General features: G+C 40.9%; 1 protein-coding gene across 1 annotated transcript in view; it reads left to right on the top strand.

Moving 5' to 3' along the window:
* The first annotated feature begins 11,629 nt into the window (after positions 1-11,629).
* LOC100560431 (A.superbus venom factor 1) overlaps positions 11,630-19,715 on the top strand; it is a 65,523-nt gene continuing 57,437 nt past the window's right edge. The window contains exons 1-4 of the mRNA XM_008103738.3: positions 11,630-11,810; positions 15,023-15,215; positions 16,597-16,759; positions 19,376-19,446. Of these exons, the coding sequence (XP_008101945.3) occupies positions 11,740-11,810; positions 15,023-15,215; positions 16,597-16,759; positions 19,376-19,446 (498 nt within the window). The 5' untranslated portion in view covers positions 11,630-11,739. The remainder of the gene's footprint in view (positions 11,811-15,022; positions 15,216-16,596; positions 16,760-19,375; positions 19,447-19,715) is intronic.

Here is a 19,715-nt window from a genome sequence, read left to right as displayed (position 1 = left end):
TTCTCAAGGATGAATCTAGCCAATACTCCCTAAATTTCTCATGCTAGCAATGAAACAAGCAAGCAGATAAGCCTGGGCCACAAGCGCAGTTCAGGGTCAGAGAACATGAAAAAAGCCATTGTTATGTTGCTTTTGCTTGTTAGAATAGAGAAAACCAGTAAAAATGCGTGTTAGTAAAGATGCTGATGACATAATAGCATTGACATGGATTGGATTAAGGCTTTTGCACAAGGTCTGATGGATGATTGGCATATATATTCGATGTTGCACTGTGTTAAATCTTTTATATATTGTATTTTACTATGTTATTTAACTATTTTAACTATTTTATTCTTATTTTACTGTATTATGATGTACTGGTAGTGATCCTACCAGTTGTGTAAGCCGCCCTGAGTCCCCTCAGGGAGAAAGGTAGAAACACTGGAAATAAATAAATAAAAATAAATAATAAATTGTTAATCCAAAGAGATGATTGATTTTTGAAAGCCAATAAGAATATGTTTCTACTTTCTGTAACAATGATAAAAAAAAGCCTTGCAACCCTTTTGGGGGTGCGACAAAACCTTTGATTGCGTTCCTGTATGCATTTTTGTTGTTATTGCTAATCTTGCAATAAAACAGCTTCTGCAGTTTGAAGATTCAACTTGTGGTGTCTTTCCTAACCTTGCCCTCTTCGCCAAAGGAGGCTCCTGCCTTCAGAGAGATCGTAGGAGTACCAGTGCATTGTTGCCCCTTCGAAGATATTTATACGCCCAGTGATATTCCATTATCTAACAAACCGAAGGAACACTCCTGAAACTCTGCTACCCAGTAGGTTATGGTCCTAACTGGTCATAATCCAATAGTCCAAGAGTTTTGGGGGAAGGGAGAGAGAGACAAGGGGCCAATGGGACAGGATGCCTGAGGCCAGAGCGACCTAAGAAGAAGGCAACACTCAATCAGGGTGAAGGGATATGTAGTGAACCTTACCTATTAGGACTGGAATAAAGCCTGGGTAACAGTGAGTGAGGCAAGCCTCCATTTTGTAGAGGAATGCCAGGCAGCCATCTTGAGTGTGGTTGGAAAGGGGGAGGAGCTTAGAGAGAGACTCCTAGGATTGGCCAGCCAGAGCAGATGGGAGGAGCCAAGTCTTAGAGTGCAGAGGAAAAAAAAGAGCTCAAGAGAGTTCTGTTTTAGGGTTTGAAGAAGGCAGTTCGGTTTGGGGGCTTGGAGAGGAAAGAGCAGTTTGGAGGGTGTGTGTGAGAGAGAACTGAAAGCTGTGGAAACTGACAGGCTAAGTCAGGCAGTTTGGATCTCTTGAGGGGAAGATAACTCAAGGGATTGACTCTCACTACTGGGCTAGTTAATAGAAGGATTCTAGGTTAGAGTTAACCAGGGGAACTCGTGACTATTCTCAGCAAATAGAGTGAGGGTTTTTGTGACCAATAGTTAGATTGGTTGGTTGGAACTGTTTGAAACTAAGTGAAGTAATCTGAAACATACAACGAAGTTAAGCTGAAGAATGTCTGTATCCGTTTATGCTAATGCACCTCTCTGAAATAATCATTTGCCTGTTTTTAAGAAAATAAATTTTTATTCTATTTTCAACTTTCAAGAGCCTCCACAGTGTATATTTTCCATCAAAAAGCCTTAATAAAAGTTCCAGCAATACAACAATAAAATACTACAGAAAAGCCTCATACTGAACATCAGTTTGGGAGTCAGGGGTAGAAACAGTGTGGGCAGGGAATGGGAGAAATTTGCCTCAGACACATTTAACAACAAAAATCCTAAAGACATTTTAGGTTGGTGGCAGCTACCATTTTAAAAGAAAATCTAAAATCAAACGTTATATCCTTGCCTCTCACATTCGTGTGCTTGCGTGTGAGCGTGAGTAGAGTGGAGAGGTGTCCGATATAATTGGTGTCAGCGCCATCTTTATATTGGTGGTAGAGGTGGGATTTAAAAAGATTTCCCCCTGCCTGAAGGAGTAGACTCTCCTCTCCGCACCGCTCATTCCTTTATAGGATGCAAGAGGCCACCATCTCCCCCTCTCCTCCCAAAGAGCCTACCTTTTCTGGGGCCCTGATCCCAAAAAAGAAGGGAAGGAACAAACAAAGAGAAGAAGGAAGTCAAGAAAGGGAGGGAGGCCTGGAGAGGGAGGGCCAGTGAAAATTTGAAAAGGGGCCACATTTGGCCCCTGCCAGACTCAGAACATGCCTGTTTTAGGTCTTTGTAAATAGTTATCCCTAAATTTATCTTTTCCTTTTCCTTGCAGAATTGAACGTTTAGTCTATAGTCTTTAAACCGCTTGATGTCATTTTTTTTGTTATATTTCTATCACTTGGCTGTTGAAAAACAGAGTCTTCACATTCCTTAGGGAATTAAATATCTGCTTAGACAAAGCATTATTTCAAGGTTAATTCTCAAAATGACTCAATCCTTCGCTTTAGATGACAAATTTAAATCGCAATTAGGTAAAATTATTCTTGAATTGTTTAACCAAAACACTTTGTATTGTATTTCCATTTACAAGTTATTTTATCTAATTCTTTTTTGAGGGATCATCTCCTCACACACTCTTTTATCTTCCGTTATTAACAGTTCAGCAGTTCAAATCAATCTTACCTGCTTTATTAATTGCTCTCATTTATCTTTCTTTTAATGTTTTTGTTTGGATATTCTTTTAAAAAAATCTTTAAATTATTCTTTTCCATGAAAGTTGCAGATAATTGTGCTTTTTCATGTTCTCTCTTCTTTTCTTCTCCACATTTTAGGACATAAAGATTTTTGTATTTCTTTGCTTTCTTTTCTTTAACTTCTAAGAATCTTCAGGGGTTTGGGCGTATAGGGATAGCTAGCTGGATCTCTTCGATGATAACAGCTGGAATATACAGCTGTAATCTGATTTGTGTGTGCTTCGTTGTCTTCTTTTTCCTCCTCTCAGCCATGCTGCCTGTGGGAGGCTGTTGCCTTTTGGGGATTCTGCTGGTCTGATAGCCCCTCTTTGGCAGTTGCTGTGTAAAAGGTTTGCACAATAACCTGGCTGTTAATTTATTTCCTGACCCATTGCAGGACACTTGGAATCTTTTGCTTGTCAGCAGCTAACCGAGTTCCAATAATTTCACCCCCATAGTCAAGATTGAAAGTCCATCTGACAGAAATTTTAATAAACTATCATTGCTCATTGTGGCTGTTTTCTGAGTCCACCTGCTTTGGATGTGTGAAAGAAAAAATGTGGTCAGGGCTCAGGTTTTGATGGCTGTGATCCTGGCAGCCAGGATTTAACATCAGGTCTGGGCTGGGGAAACAATGGGTGCCAAAACACGTTGATGGCTTCTCATGGAGAGACAAAGGCAGGTGACTCAGTGACATTTCTGGCTTGCTAGGGATCAATAAGTTGTTGGGTGGAAGGGTTTATTGCCATGAAAGATAATTACCAGGTGATTATGCCAACTACTCGGAGGGGTAATGGGATGAGCCCCATGATCTTCCCCATTAGGTGCTTGTTCTGTCATGCGCTGGGCCTGTAACGATTGTCTTTTGTATAGGACGTATAGTTTATGCCCAGTGGGAAGCCAGGGCACCTCAAAGAGAAGTTCTTGAGGATTTTCCTGAAAGGGATGGTCTTTTGAGTCTTTAATGAAATAATAAATCTTCAAGGAGTCAAATAACACTTCAAGGTTTCCTTAATAAACTGTTGGCTTTGAAATCTTGTCCCCAGGGGACAGGCGATTGGCTTTGGATAACTGTACTTTCTCTGTAAGAAGAAAAACCCCTTATAACCTCTCCAAGGCTGTCTATCATATGGGCCTAGCTGATGTGGGACCTACTACCGATTCCAAATGCATCTGGGCATCAAGTAGACCTACCAACCAAGGCTTACAGATGTTTCAGCTGGGGTTCCATGGATCTGTGATGCTGTTCTCTCTCCGAAGTTTCTTTGGAAACTTTAGGGCTGTTTCCCTCAGGAGCTGTGAGGCTGAGAGGCTGTGAGCTCTCAGCCAGAGCTTTTGGGACTTTTCCTCTGGAATTTCTGTTTCTGTTTCCTCGGATATTCTATATCCCCGGATGTTCTTGTGATATGAAGCTTTTCTACGGAACGAGCTGGTCTACGTCCTATAGCTTAGCTTCCTTAAGTGAGACTGACTAAAAAATGGCTCTTTCCCTTCCAGAGCCCTGAACAAGGGGCGGAACCAAACTTAATGATGATAGACAGGCGGCCTGCCCTATGACTGCAAACATTAGCAGAAAGAAAATAAAGTTGGAGCTTCTGGTACAGCCGTACCAGCACAGTGCTTGTGTGTTTATCTAGGGAAAAGGTCAACTTTCAGATGTCGGCTGGGCTGTGTTTCTAGGGGTAAGGTCATCAGTTAATGGAACCCTTCATAGCATCTTTCTTGGCCATGAGTTAGAATCATAGAATAGTAGAGTTGGAAGAGACCTCATGGGCCATCTAGTCCAACCCCCCGCTAAGAAGCAGGAAATCGCATTCAAAGCACCCCCGACATATGGCCATCCAGCCTCTGCTTATAAGCCTCCAAAGAAGGAGCCTCCACCACAGCCCGGGGGAGAGAGTTCCACTGTCGAACAGCTCTCACAGTGAGGAAGTTCTTCCTGATGTTCAGGTGGAATCTCCTTTCCTGTAGTTTGAAGCCATTGTTCCGTGTCCTAGTCTGCAGGGCAGCAGAAAATAAGCTTGCTCCCTCCTCCCTATGACTTTCCTTCACGTATTTGTACATGGCTATCATGTCTTCTCTCAGCTTTCTCTTCTGCAGGCTAAACATGCCCAGCTCTTTAAGCCGCTCCTCATAGGGCTTGTTCTCCAGACCCTTAATCATTTTAGTCGCCCTCCTCTGGACGCTTTCCAGCTTGTCAACACCCCCCTTCAACTGCGGTGCCCAAAATTGGACACAGTATTCCAGGTGTGGTCTGACCAAGGCAGAATAGAGGGGGAGCATAACTTCCCTGGATCTAGACGCTATACCCCTATTGATGCAGGCCAGAATCCCGTTGGCTTTTTTAGCTGCCACATCACAATGTTGGCTCATGTTTAACTTGTTGTCCACGAGGACTCCAAGGTCTTTTTCGCACACACTGCTGTCAAGCCAGGCATCCCCCATTCTGTATCTTTGATTTCCATTTTTTCTGCCGAAGTGAAGTATCTTGCATTTGTCCCTGCTGAACTTCATTTTGTTAGTTTTGGCCCATCTCTCTAGTCTGTCAAGATCATTTTGAATTCTGCTCCTTTCTTCTGGAGTGTTGGCTATCCCTCCCAGTTTGGTGTCATCTGTAAACTTGATGATCGTGCCTTCTAACCCTTCGTCTAAGTCGTTAATAAAGATGTTGAACAGAACCGGGCCCAGGACGGAGCCATGCGGCACTCCACTTGTCACTTCTTTCCATGATGAAGACGACGCATTGGTGAGCACCCTTTGGGTTCGTTCGCTTAGCCAATTACAGATCCACCTAACCGTAGTTTTGTCTAGCCCACAATTTTACTAGTTTGTTTGCCAGAAGGTCGTGGGGGACTTTGTCAAGGCCTTACTGAAATCCAGGTACGCTACATCCACAGCATTCCCTGTATCGACCCAACTCGTAACTCTGTCGAAAAAAGAGATCAGATTAGTCTGGCATGACTTGTTTTTGGTAAATCCGTGTTGACTATTAGTAATGACCGCATTTGTTTCTAAGTGTTCGCAGACCACTTCCTTAATGATCTTTTCCAGAATCTTGCCTGGTATCGATGTGAGACTGACCGGACGGTAATTGTTTGGGTCTTTCTTTTTTCCCTTCTTGAAGATAGGGACCACATTCGCCCTCCTCCAATCTGCTGGGACTTCTCCTGTTCTCCAAGAACTCTCGAAGATAATTGCTAGTGGTTTTGAAATAACTTCTGCTAGTTCCTTCAATACTCTTGGATGTAGCTGATCTGGCCCTGGGGACTTGAATTCGTTTAGAGAGGCCAGGTGTTCCTGGACAACTTGTTTCCCTATTTGGGGTTGGATTTCCCCCAATCCTTCGTCCATTCCAGGTTGCCGAGTTTGGGGATCTTTTGCAGGTTCCGATTTTCGATAATAAAATAACACCATTCTATTAAACCACTGTATCTAACAGGATTTGAGTATCCAAGTATTTTGTCATCCATAGAGGATTCCAGAACCAAACTCCAGTGAGCCATTATAATTAGAAAGCTTGACTTGTTACAACCAGAGGTCTTGAGCATTTGTATTGTTTTTGTTTTGGGACACAAATATTCCTGGTTTGAAGGTTCTTGACAGGGTTTTTTATGTGAGAAAATTCAAAAGAAACAATGAGCCAAATGTTATGCAAACAGGTTAAGAGGGACTCCGGGAACAGAAGAAAGTCCTCCTCCTGTCCCATAGTAAAATGCCTTTACTGACTACATGTCCCACAATTCAGAATAACAGTTCCTGCCAACATTGAATTCAGTCTGAACACTACTAATTTCAGAAGGAAGTAATTCTCAGGACAGCTGCAGATTTGAAGGTTAGTTTAGGGAAAATCCCTGCAACTTTCATAGGTTCACCAGTTTCCCCATACCCCCCTCCCACCTCTTGATTAGAATTGTTTGTTTGTTCAGGTTTTCTATGGAAGACTCTCATTAGATATTGTTTTCAGAAGTATCTGAAACCTCTTTCATTGGTACTTGAGGAAGCTGGCATCCAAATAATCAAACGTGTACAAATGAGGGCATATGTGAAACGACAGTTCAACATAATTAATCATAAGGAAATTTTTATGTGAATTATTAAACTCTGCTGGGAATCAGCTCAGTAAAGTGATGAATATGTCATTCATTCAAGCATAAGGAAAGACCAGTAAAATAAACAGTAATTACCTTGCCTGCCTCCCCCCCCTCCCCCCGTCACCAATATTTACCAACTTTTTCCTGAATTGCAGCAGTCAAAATCTTTGCCCCCCAAATGGCTCCAAGTGGGGGATTTTTGCTAGGTTTTTGCCTCAGGTTAGGTCATTTTTAATAAAAAGTGAGCAGACTTCCACCCTGTTGTTTTAAATAGCCCAAAACTCACAAAATTGGCTTAAATATCTGCATGAGCCTCAGTAGGCATTTAGAATTTGTGTAATGAAGTATTTTTACTGCTCGGGGCTCTGAGAGCCAGAAAGATGTTTGCAACAGGGCTGAGGACTGTGTGACAGTACAGATATTGTTGAACTATAACACCCATCACCTTAGACCACATAGCCTAGAGTACGGCTTTTTAAATGTTTTCCACTTGCTATTCCTTTCCTCCCAAGGTATGACCCTAGGTATATAGGTTTATAAAATGGGTATAAAAACTTATTTTCTGCAGAGTCCACTGCAGCTCACAGATCTGTTTAAATGGGGGGCATTCAAAAGCCTTTTACTGTTGCCAAATTTTTCTTGACCCCAACATTGGGCTAAGGGGACCCCATTTGGGGTCGGGACCCATAGTTTAAGAAATAGTATCCTAGCCCAAGGTTTTCCAAATATTTCATGTTGGCCACACACTTTTTAGACATGGATCATTTTACAACACAATGTTCATCGAAAATGCAGGTGCTGTCTAACTCACTGTTTCCCAATCTCTGGGCTTGTTGATATTTTGGATTTCTGTTCTCTGAATAAAATTTGAGAACACAACATAGCCATTTGGGGGGATTGTGTACTCCCTTCAAAACTTTCATTTCTCCCAGCTTTTTATTGAATACATTTTATTAAAATTTACAAACGTGATAGATACACACAGTACACATAATACACATGACACCCACACATATAAGACATTCCTCTTGCATAAAGTTAGCCCTTATCCCACACACCCATGCACCCCACACCTTGACTTCCATCCCTAGTCACTGTGCCTATAACATTACTTGTTTATCCTTCTATCATGTTTCCCCTAAATTCCTCTTGGGACTATTTATCATTCATTTCTTCGCCTCTCCTTCCAGATATGCCATCACCCGTTTCCATCTCTTTAGGAACTTTTTACTGTTTTTGCCTGCTAATTTATTGGATACCTTGGCCATTTGCATATAATCCATTAGCTTATCTCTCCAATCCTTTTTAGTTAACACTTTTTCTCTCATTTTGATCACTGATTGAGTCAAAGCATGGAAAATCTTGATTTCAATTACTCTCATTATTTGCAGTACATGTATCTAATCTGTTTGTGATTAGTCTTTTGTAATCTCAGTTTTAATCATAATAAAACTACAAATAGAGAGCATTAATTAGAATGCTCTCTAATTTGCTGTAACAGTCAAGCACTTTTGAAAGCACAAATTCAAGTGATTTTAACAGTGATTATAATGTTTGTTTTAATGTGCTTTTTAACTCTAATTTTTAAATTTTAACTTAAACGTATTTAATTGTTTGTTATCTAAATGCATCAAATAGTTGGCATATGTAAAGCCGACCTTCGGGATAGAGAAAGGCAGGAAATAAATAGAGTAAATAATAATAAATCATAATGTGGTTGGCTGAGGACAGATAGAATTACAACTTAAATATAATGTGCATGTTTGTGTACTTGAACTCTGATGACCATATCTATTAGGATAAAGTTATTTCAAGAGAATGCAGTTTAGAGAAAAAGTTTTTTAAGGAGTGGGAAAAGCCTTATAGCATTTGTTGGCACACAAGTTTTAATTATGCAAAGGCCCTCCTGGCAACCATCGATACCTGGGCCTTCAGATTCAATGCCGAGTCCAGGAGGACCCCCAAACTGTATACCTGTGTCTTCACGGGGAGTGTAACCCCATCCAGCACAGGCTAGATCCTTATCCCCTGATCTGCCATCTGACTGACTAGGAGCATCTAGATAGAAGGTTCAATTTGTTTGCCCTCATCCAGTTCATTACTGATGACAGACACTGGTTTAGGGTCAGGGCAGCTTCCTTGGCTATCAGTGGGAGGGAGTAGTAGAGTTGGGTGTCACCTGTATATAGGTGGCCCCAACTTCAAACCTCCAGATGACCTCGCCCAGTGGTTTCATGTAGATGTTAAACAGAATGGGGGACAAAACAGAACCCTGATGAACCCTACAGGTCAACAGACAGGGGTTCGAACAGGAGCCCCCAGTATTACCTTCTGGGTATGGTCCTCCAGAAAGGAATGAACCCATTGTAAATCAATGCCTCTCAGTCCCATCCAAGCGAGATGGCCCAGGTGGTCAATACCATGGTCAATGGCATTGAAAGCTGCCAAATGGTCCAGGAGAACCAACAGGGACACGCTCTCTATGCAAAGCTGTCTCTGTTCCAAAGCCAGGCCTGAAAACAGATTGAAATGGATCTTGATAATCTATTTCATCCAGAAATCTCGAGTTGGGATGCTACCACATGCTCCAAAACCTTGCTCAGAAAGGGAAGGTTGGACACTTGCCGATAGTTGTCCATTATGGAGGGGTTTAGGGATCGCTTTTTAAATAGAGGTCTCACAACTGCCTCCTTTAGGCAAGTTGGAACTTTGCCTTGTACCAAAGAGGCATTGACCACCATCTCCTACCAGAACCCCTCTGGTGTTCTGCTGCATTTCCTCTCTCCTTAATAAGAATGATTGAGTTCTACTTGCATTTTTCTTCACTAGGGCAGTGACTAATGGAGCCCCGGTGGCGAAGTGTGTTAAAGCGCTGAGCTGCTGAACTTGCAGACCGAAAGGTCCCAGGTTCAAATCCCAGGAGTGGCTTGAGTGCCCGCTGTTAGCTCCAGCTCCTGACAACCTAGCAGTTCGAAAACATGCCAATGTGAGTAGATCAATAGGTACCGCTCCGGCGGGAAGGTAACGGCACTCCATGCAGTCATGCCGGCCACATGACCTTGCAGGTGTCTATGGACAACGCCGGCTCTTCGGACATGACTGGACTTATCGTCAGGGGAAACCTTTACCTTTACCTTAGGGCAATGACTATTGGGATGAATGGAGGGCCTTTAATCTATTTCTGGGCATCGGCATGGTGAAATGATTTCTGCTTCTTCTTCTTGCCTGCAAGACCACAGCAAAGATATGGCCTCCCATTTGTTTCTGGGTAGGCATAACAAAGCTGTGTCTATTTCCTTTTCTCTTTCTCCAAAGCAGCTGAAATTGTTGCGAGGGCAGTGGCAGCTAGAATGAATGGAGGGTCTTTCATCTGCTTCTAGGCCTATGTGATGAAGTTGTTCTGCCTCTTTTTCTCTTCCTCTGAGCTGGGAGCAATGGCAGTTGGAATGAAGGTTTGTCTGCCTTTTCTTCTCTCTCTCAGGGCAGTGGCCTTTCATCTGCTTCTGGACCTTGGCATGAATTGATCTGTGCATGTGTCTTCTTCTCTCCCTTTGAGGTCAGGTCAGTGGCATTTGGATGGAGAAAGAGCCTTTTCTAAGCCTAGATATGTTTGGGCTCTTCTTAAGTCCATCCTGTTCCTGTAAAAAATTTGAGCTTCCAGCATGTGAATCCAGGGAACTGAATAGCAAATAACAGCTGCAGAACATATTTATTATTACTATTGTTTCTCAAACATTGATAACAAGTTACTTAGTTCCAGGGGTGTCTACTGACAATGAAAAACCAGTGAGATAAGGTCGGCTGCATTCAAACACACTTTATGGTTATATATTTGTTTATCCTTTATGAAAAGGAAAAGGAGAAGGAAGAAAAAAGGCAGAAGGGAAAACTGATAAAGAAAAAGGAAAGGAAACTGGAATGGTACATCTATTAAATGGATGTCTCCAGACCAAATGTACTATCATTCAAGTTAGGACATTGCAGACTTTTCATATCCCCTTGACTCCTTGATCTCATGATCTTTAAATACCTGTTAATATTTCTTTGTTCTTGCTGGAATCATGCAATCCTGTTCTTGCAAATATTTTCGCTTGAATAATGCTTTAGTTCAGAGTGTCCACTATATAACTTTCTGACTTTAGGGAGAAGGCTTCCAGAGACCCAACCACACTCACAAATATTTTTGTTTAAACATTCAGAGCTATTCTAAAGCATGATTTCCCTTTAAATCTTTACTCACAACTCCTCGGGTATCTTACTTTGGTTTTCGAAAGGTGAAAAATGTGGGAAAGAGGGGGGTGGAACCCCTTTATCATTCTGTTAATTCCATGAAGATGGAATTCTGGCTATGTCTGGGTTCAGTTGGAGAGTATGATATGGTATACCCAATGTGTTACACTGGATTTCAATATTCGATTTAAAAATGATTTTCAATTGATTTCTGAGGTATGAGGAATGAGAGGAGAGAGCCCAAAATGCCATGTTTTGTGATTATTTGAGCTCATTTCCATCCAGAAAAAAAACAAAAGAAGTCTAAAACTAATTCTTGGAGATCTTGGCAGTTTCAGGATTCCTGGAGGGCTCAAAAGGGCAGAAAATAGGAGTGTTTGTGTGTGTGTGTGTGGGGGGGGGGGGAGGTTTAACACACAGCCTATTTGCCACGCCTTCTACAGTAAGCAGATTTCATCATGCTAGATTCACTATTGGGTGTTTTCTGGTGGCTCCATTTCTTAGTACACTTCTGAAAAGAAAATGGCACAACATATTGATTAGCAGAGGATTTGAAAAAGGACAATGCATTATCCATCTGTTTTGACAGATGGAATGGGTTCTTCTGAAATTCCCTTATAGCTCAACACCCCCCCCCCCCCCCCCCGCCGCCCATATACTGATTAAACATAAAGCTCTTGCCAAAGGGCTTGGCTTGATAACAGGATGCTATAATAAAAACCGGAGTTGCAGCTATCTGATACCTGGCCCTCCAGTTCACGATGGAGGGGTCTGCTCTCTGTCTGGTGGCTGCCCTCCTGGTCTGTTTCCCAACTTCTTCCCACAGCCAACTGTAAGTACATGATAGAATTCAGAAATCCTTTACATTTCCAGACTTGCATTTTATTCTGTTATTTTTTTCTCTAAAGTTAAACGCTGTGGAAAATAATCAAATTTAGGATTCCCCTTCTTCTAGAGCTGGTTTGGGGCTGCTTCAGATTCAATGGATTTCTTAGATATAGTATTTGAGGGTGGAAATCCAAACTGCATCCCTTCTCCCACTATTCTAGTATTATAATGATTAAAACATAACAATTAGCAGAAATAATTTGAACATAAAAATTCTGTTTTTTTCACAATGTCTGTTTCTTCAAGTGGGACATTTCACTGCCTAATGGTAGGGCTAGATCTGAAGTTCAAGAGTACGTCTACTTGTCTAGATTGTAGAATGAATGCAGTTTGACACTACTTTAACTTCATAGCATGTGAACAAATTGTTTTAGTGAGGGGTTGGAAAGATAAAAGAAAATGAACTCTGACGAATTGGTATAAGTATATAGTTGATATGTTAAATGTAGAAATCACAAATTGCAAATGGAATAATATAGATAAAATTGAAAATATTGCAATAATCAAGGGGATGTGGGAACCAGTTAAGAACTATTTAGAGAACGTACTAAGATGTGGAGTGGAAAAATTAAGATTGATATTGATATTTCAAATGTAACTTCTGTAGTTTGTTGTATAAAGTGTATGTACAAGGAGGGGAGGGTGGGAGGGTGGGAGGGTGGGAGGGGGATAAAACAACAAAACAACAATAAAAACAAATTTTAAAAAATGACACTACTTTAACTTCTATGACCCAATGGTAAGGAATCATGGACATTGTAGATTTATAAAAAAAATTAGCCTTTTCTGTTAACAGTACTGGTGTCTCACAAACTCTAAATACAGTAGAGTCTCGCTTATCCAACATTCGCTTATCCAATGTTCTGGATTATCCAATGTAGCCTGCCTCCTGCCCAGTTCCACAACTGTTTCTCTAGGCAGCAAGGACTGAACTTTTTGAGCATTTAATTTCCAAGAATGTTGTTACTGTAAGTTCATTTTATGCAATTCTATCTTTATTTGTAGTCAATTTGTTAGTAGTCAATGTTTTTGTAGTTAATGTTTTCAATACATTGCGCTGTTTTGGTGCTAAATTTGTAAATACAGTAATTGCTACATAATGTTACCATGTATTGAACTGCTTTTTCTGTGAATTTGTTGTAAACCATGATGTTTTGGTGCTTAATTTGTAAAATTATAATGTAATTTGATGTTTAATAGGCTTTCCCTTAATCCCTCCTTATTATCCAACATATTCACTTATCCAACGTTCTGCCAGTCCGTTTATGTTGGATAAGTGAGACTCTACTGTACCAGGATATAACTTCGAGTAATCTGATGGGATCCCTTATGGGTATTTCAGGATTTTCATAGGGTTTTATCAGGAACCTCATCACATAGATGAGATCCAACGTTTGGCTCATCCAAGAGAGCCAAAGAAGACCTTAAGATCATTTTGGGGGGGGGGGGGGGTACCCAGATGCTGTTTATATATTTTTATGTTTTAATATCTTAATGATAATGGTTTTAAATTGTATTTATATGTTGATTGTTTCTATTGATTTTTGTTACATTTTATTTGCTTTGTATAATGTGGTATTGAATTTTTGCTTAAATGTATGTTGTACATTGTACAACTGTAATTATCAAGGCTTAAATGTGGACTAAAGTCAAAACATATCAAGTAGTCTCCACTATTTAAACAGTTTCTGAAGACTCCATTTTATGTTTTGAATCTTTATAGAATTTGCTTATCTTTTTCACATAGAAAGAAGATAGCTCTATACTCAGAGAGGCCTGACTATTTCTGTGGCCCTTACATGTCACATCTCTTTTTATGTTTTGAACCTTTATAGTGTTTGCTTATCTCTTCGACACACTCCTGACAGATGGCCAGCCAATATCTCCACAATCTCCACAAAAAAATAATAATAGAATCCTAAAGTCACAGAGATAGGAGAGACCCCTAAAGGCCATCCAGTCCAACCCCTTCCTGCCATGGAGAACACAATCCAAACATTCCCAACAGATGGCCATACAGCCTCTTGATAATAATAATAATACTAATAACAATATCACGGAATCCTTCTGTTTGCAGACACCCCTAAGAATCATCCAGTACAACCTCCTTCTACCATGCAAGACCACACAATACAAACACTCCTGACAGATGGCCATCCACCCACTATATAATAATAATGATGATGATAATAAAGATAATAATCATGATGATAACAGCAACAACAATAATAATAATAATCATAGAACTATACAATCCAATAATTTGAAGACACCCCTAACTGCCATCCACCCCAACCCTTTCTACTATGCACCAAGACACAATCTAACCATTCACAACACTTGGACAACGTATGCATACTATACAATACTACACAGCGACAAAGACCCCCTCTACTCTCACCACTTTCACATTACACAAACAACCAAATACATACTAAACATAAGGACAACCACACAACAGACATTCAATACCACCACTAACTCAAATTTCTCACCAACACCACCAGACAACGCCACAGCAACGCGTGGCCGGGCACAGCTAGTGGCATATAATCTAGTTCATGGATTAAGTATTTTATTATACTGTTTTAAATGTATTTATTGGATTGTTTTAAATTGATTGTTTTAATTGCTATGTTTATTTTTGTACTGTATACCGGCATTGAATTTGCCAGATTGTGAGCCGCCCTGAGTCCCTTCGGCTGAGAAGGGTGGCATATAAATGATGGAAATAAAAATAAATAAATAAATAAAATTCAAAGCAGATAATGTGGATTGTCTGCTTTGATCACCTGGATTATATGGCAGTGTAGAAAGGGCCAGTATTGAAAGGCTGTCTTCTTCATCATTGGTTATACCACTTGGGGTACTTGGGAGTTGTAGTTCACCATTAGAAGAGCTGTGCAATTCCCACCTGTGCCCTAGAAAAGAGAGAGAGGGGAGAGATCAGTGCTGGTGTGACAGAAAGAAAACAGCAGAGCAACTAAGATCTTGAAGAAGGCCAAGACGGAGGTAACTGGGAGTTCAGTCTGAATCTTTTATGTAGCTTTTAAACTACATTTACATTATTTGTTGTATGATGTTTCCAAAGATGCAGTATTCCGTTGTTTGGCTACTCCAAATTAACTCAGCACATAATGTTTTCTTCCTTTGTAGCTACACCATGGTTGTCCCCAGTGTCTTGTGGGTAGAGAGTGAAGAGCGGATTGTGGTGGAGGCTCATGGGCTCAATGTTGCCACAGAGGTGACCATCTCTGTCCATGATTTCCCACAGAAGAGGAACACCTTTTACCAGATCAGAGCTACCATGAACACAGATAATGGCATGATGGTGACTCCGACAATAAAGGTAGGTATGCAGTGATACGTACAGAGGGTGCCAACCCATGCATACAAAAAGTCAGACTGCACTCCAATACACTTTTCTGTGGAGAGTCTACATGGGCATGAAAAACTGGATTCACCCTGAGGCCCGTTCTACACTGCCATATCATCCAGATTACTAAAACAGATAATCCACATTATCTGATTTGAACTGGGTTATATGAGTCTACACTGCCATATAGTCCAGTTCAAAGCAAAAAATCTGAATTTTATATGGCAATGTAGATGGGGCCTGAGTTGGCTATTGGCTGTCACCATGTTTTACTACTTCTGGTATGGAACATTATCTTGGGTTATAATGACTGCACTGCTTCAGCCTAAGGCCAGGTCTACACTGCCATATAACCCAGTATCTGATTCCAGATTATCTGGCTGTGTGGAAGGGCCCTCTGTTTGCCTTTAGGCTTAACTCTATATACTGAATAACTTAAAGTGAATACAAGGAAACTATGGGTTCTTCCACACAATAATAATAATAATAATAATAACAACTTTATTCTTATACCCCGCCCCATCTCCCCGAAGGGACTCGGGGCGGCTTACATGCGGCTTTGCCCAACGCAACAGTACAAAATCAAAACAAAAACAATAGACAAATCAGCAACCATAAAAACATCAGCATAAGAAAAACAGTCATAAAAAGTCGATACACAAATAATATTAAAATCATGAATTGGATCAAAAGATCTGGGCCAAGGTGCGAAAAAAATATCAAGTCATCAGGGAGAGGTAATTACACCGCAGGTGTAATAATTGAAGTGCTAACTATAATCCTAAAAGCCTACCTAAGGGTCTGTTGCTTAGTAGGCAAATAAGTCGATCCTACAAGGATCAAAGCCATATAACCCAGTATATCAAGGCAGAAAATCCCACAATATCTCTTTTGAACTGGGTTATCTGAGCCCATGTTGTCATATATACCAGTTCAAAGCAGATAATGTGGGATTTTATTCAGCTGTGCTGAAGAGGCCTCAGTAACAGTCTGATTGTGGGCTTTAATGAATGTTTGCATATATACATCTAGATGTGTTATAATAAATGTTTACAAGGAACGAGAAACACGGTTACTACACCTCATTATTCTTCCGCAAATGGAACCCATGGTGGATGGATCAGACTGGATTTGGATTGATACAGAAGGAATCAGTGCAGGATCCAAATTGTAAAGCTGAGTCCTATGTTAATTTTTTAAAAAGAAGAACAATATTTTGCATTGCCCAACTGTAGAATAAGGCAGTGTGGCTTTCACTACAACATTACAAGTACATAACAAATATGAAAAATATATAACATATAGAAAAGACTAGGAGGAATGAGTTTTCTAATTCCTGATTTCTTCCTAACAGGTTCCTGCAAAAGACCTAAATAAGAACTCCAAGAAAAACCAGTATGTCGTTGTCCAGGCTACTTGTCCTCAATTCACACTTGAGAAGGTGGTTCTGGTCTCCTTCCAAAGTGGTTATATCTTCACCCAGACAGACAAAACCATCTACACACCTGGATCACCAGGTAAAGCCTTCTGCTGGTTCCAAATGGAAACCGATAGGATACCATTTGGAGTATGGAAAGGGTAACTTCAGAAGGAGTTGTCACTGATTTTAATGCTAGATCTTTACTCTCATGACATGCTTTTTGGAAATGGATCTAGAAATCGAGGTCATTCCCCCCACCCTTTAGAGACAGTTAATATTTGTTTCAAAAAAGATTGCCTTTTTCTCAGGAATATCTGTGCTACATGGGATGGCTACATGGAAAAGAGACATATGCCTTTAACCATTGTGTGGAAAAAATAATTTCAAGAAGTAGAACTTCCATTAAAAAAACCCTGAAACCTGCCAAAAATCTATGTTTTACACAAGTGAGTCACACACTGTGGTTTTCCAGATGTTTGGGACTTCATCTCCCATAATTCCTGAGTTTTGTCCATACTAGCTGGAAATGCTAGGAGCTGAAATCCAAAACATCTGGAAGACCAGAATTTTAGAAACATTATTCTGCCCCAGTGGTTCTCAACCTCTGGCCCCATATACGCTTTCTACTTCAATTCACCAATCATTTCAAACAGCATGAGAACCACTTTTCAATCCAATGATTAAAGATGCCATAACTCAGTGCTGTCAAGTCCTGAGATTTGTGGTGTTGTGAGACACAAGAACTCATTGACAGAGAAAGATAGAGATCTCTACAGACACAGACTGCAGTCAGGAAATCAAAAGACATTTACTTCTTGGGAGGAGAGCGATGACCAACCTTGATAAAATAGTGAAGAGTAGAGACATCACACTGGCAACGAAGGTCCGCATAGTTAAAGCAGTGGTATTCCCTATAGTAACCTATCGATGCGAGAGCTGGACCATAAGGAAGACTGAGCGAAGGAAGATAGGCGCATTTGAACTGTGGTGTTGGAGGAAAATCCTGAGAGTGCCTTGGATCACAAGAAGATCCAACCAGTCCATCCTCCAGGAAATAATGCCCAAGTGCTCACTGGAAGGAAGGATATGAGAGGCAAAAATGAAGTACTTTGTCCACATCATGAGAAGATATGAAAGCTTGGAGAAGATCATGATGCTGTGGAAAATGGAAGGAAAAAGGAAGAGGGGGCAACCAAGGGCAAGGTGGACCAAGGGCAAGGTGGATCCAGATTGTCTGCTTTAAACTGTACTATATGGCAGTGTAGACTCATAATCCAGTTCAAAGTAGATACTCTAGATTATCTGCTTTGATAATCTGGATTATATGGCAGTGTAGAAGGGGCCTTTCTTTCTTTCTTTCTTTCAGGAAGGGGGGGGGGGGGAGGTTAGAACTGAACTGAAGGGATGTTTGGAAGAAATCTTTGCCCTATTTCAAACCACGCGTACTGAGCGAGGAATGTATTCCATCCAGTGTTATTTTTGTTACTCTCCCTCCTCTCTGCCCCTTCCCCACAATATAGAGACACCTTTCTGTTCATTTGCTATGTCCTTATCAGAACAGGTTGTAGAGTTAGGCTTCATCTACACTGCCATATAATGCTGTTTGAAACTGCATGACTGGTATATGGTTATCATAGGCCCAAATAATGCAGTTTAACTGCATTATAAGGAGCCCCCGGTGGTGCAGTGGGTTAAATCCTTGTGCTGGCAGGACTGCTGACCTGAAGGTTTCCAGTTCGAATCCAATCCAGAGAGCATGGTTGAGCTCCCTCTATCAGCTCCAGCTCCATGCGTGGACATGAGAGAAGCCTCCAACAAGGATGGTAAAAAACATCCGTGAGTCTCCTGGGCAATATCCTTGCAGACGGCCAATTTTCTCACACCAGAAATGACTTGCAGTTTCTCAAGTCACTCCTGACACACAAAAACTGCATTATATAACTCTACACTCAGTCATGTAGCTGGGGGAGGGGGGGCTTGAGGGGCTTCAGCCCCCCCCCCCTGAAATTCTCAGGGTGGTCCACGAAAAAGCCTTACATTTATTATTTAAACTCTTATGTTTATTCATATCATGGTCTGATCACCATGCTCAATATATCCCATATGCATGGCGGTATTGGGTTAACGATACGAAAGGTTTGCTAGGGTAGATCCTCTCCCGCTCAGACTCAGCCCCCCCCCCCCCCCGAACCAAAATCCCAGCCTCTCCCGAAACAAAATTCTGGCTACGGGCCTGTCTACACTTATTTTTCAAACTGCATTCTATGGCAGTGCAGACAGGGCCTTACTTTCCATTGATATCACTTATCTAAAATGGGGTGAATGACTTTGGAATGCCTAAGGACACACTAGGTCCCTGGACAAGAAAAAATCAATAAAATACCAGACTAAGTGGAAATCAATTGTTAGTTTAATGTTTAGGCTGCATTTGCCACACTTAATTCTCAAAACTATTATTTCTGGATATCTCTCCCCTTTACTTGGTTGTGGGAAATTCTGAAGAATGAGGGATGCAGGGTGTGCAGACAGAAGGCCACAGAGCTGCATACACCACACTTTTCCATTAGCACATGAACTTGTAGGGATTCTGGGAAGTATAGTCCAAAAAGTCTCATTTACAAAGGAAAGGAGGTGTTAAATTATTCTCTAGGATGCCAAAATGCAGTTTGATTACAAATAAATAATGCCCCTTCACTCTTCTTTTTTTCATCAGTGCGCTATCGTGTCTTCTCTATGGGTCACGGCATGGAACGTTTGGACAAAAATGTGATTGTTCAATTTGAGGTGAGTCTCTTATGGACACGTGTTTAATGTGGATAGGTAGTGAATGATTCTTCCTTAGACATTCACATAAAATATTACAATGATACAAGGATAGCTCACACCATGTTGTATAAAGTGGGGAGGGAGAGTCCTTTTCTCTCTCCCCACTGGTTTCCTGGCATCATTAAGTATGGCTAACAGTCTTGAGATCACAGCATGTTCTGCACAGTCTGCACGTTAATCTACCCCTGCTTTTCATTTTTGGTATTTTTCATATAACTTCCATATCA

The sequence above is a fragment of the Anolis carolinensis genome, chromosome 2, assembly GCF_035594765.1.
Source record: "Anolis carolinensis isolate JA03-04 chromosome 2, rAnoCar3.1.pri, whole genome shotgun sequence".
Classification (NCBI taxonomy): domain Eukaryota; kingdom Metazoa; phylum Chordata; class Lepidosauria; order Squamata; family Dactyloidae; genus Anolis; species Anolis carolinensis.
Note: the sequence above shows the minus strand (reverse complement) of the source record. Positions and strands in the feature narration are given on the sequence as shown.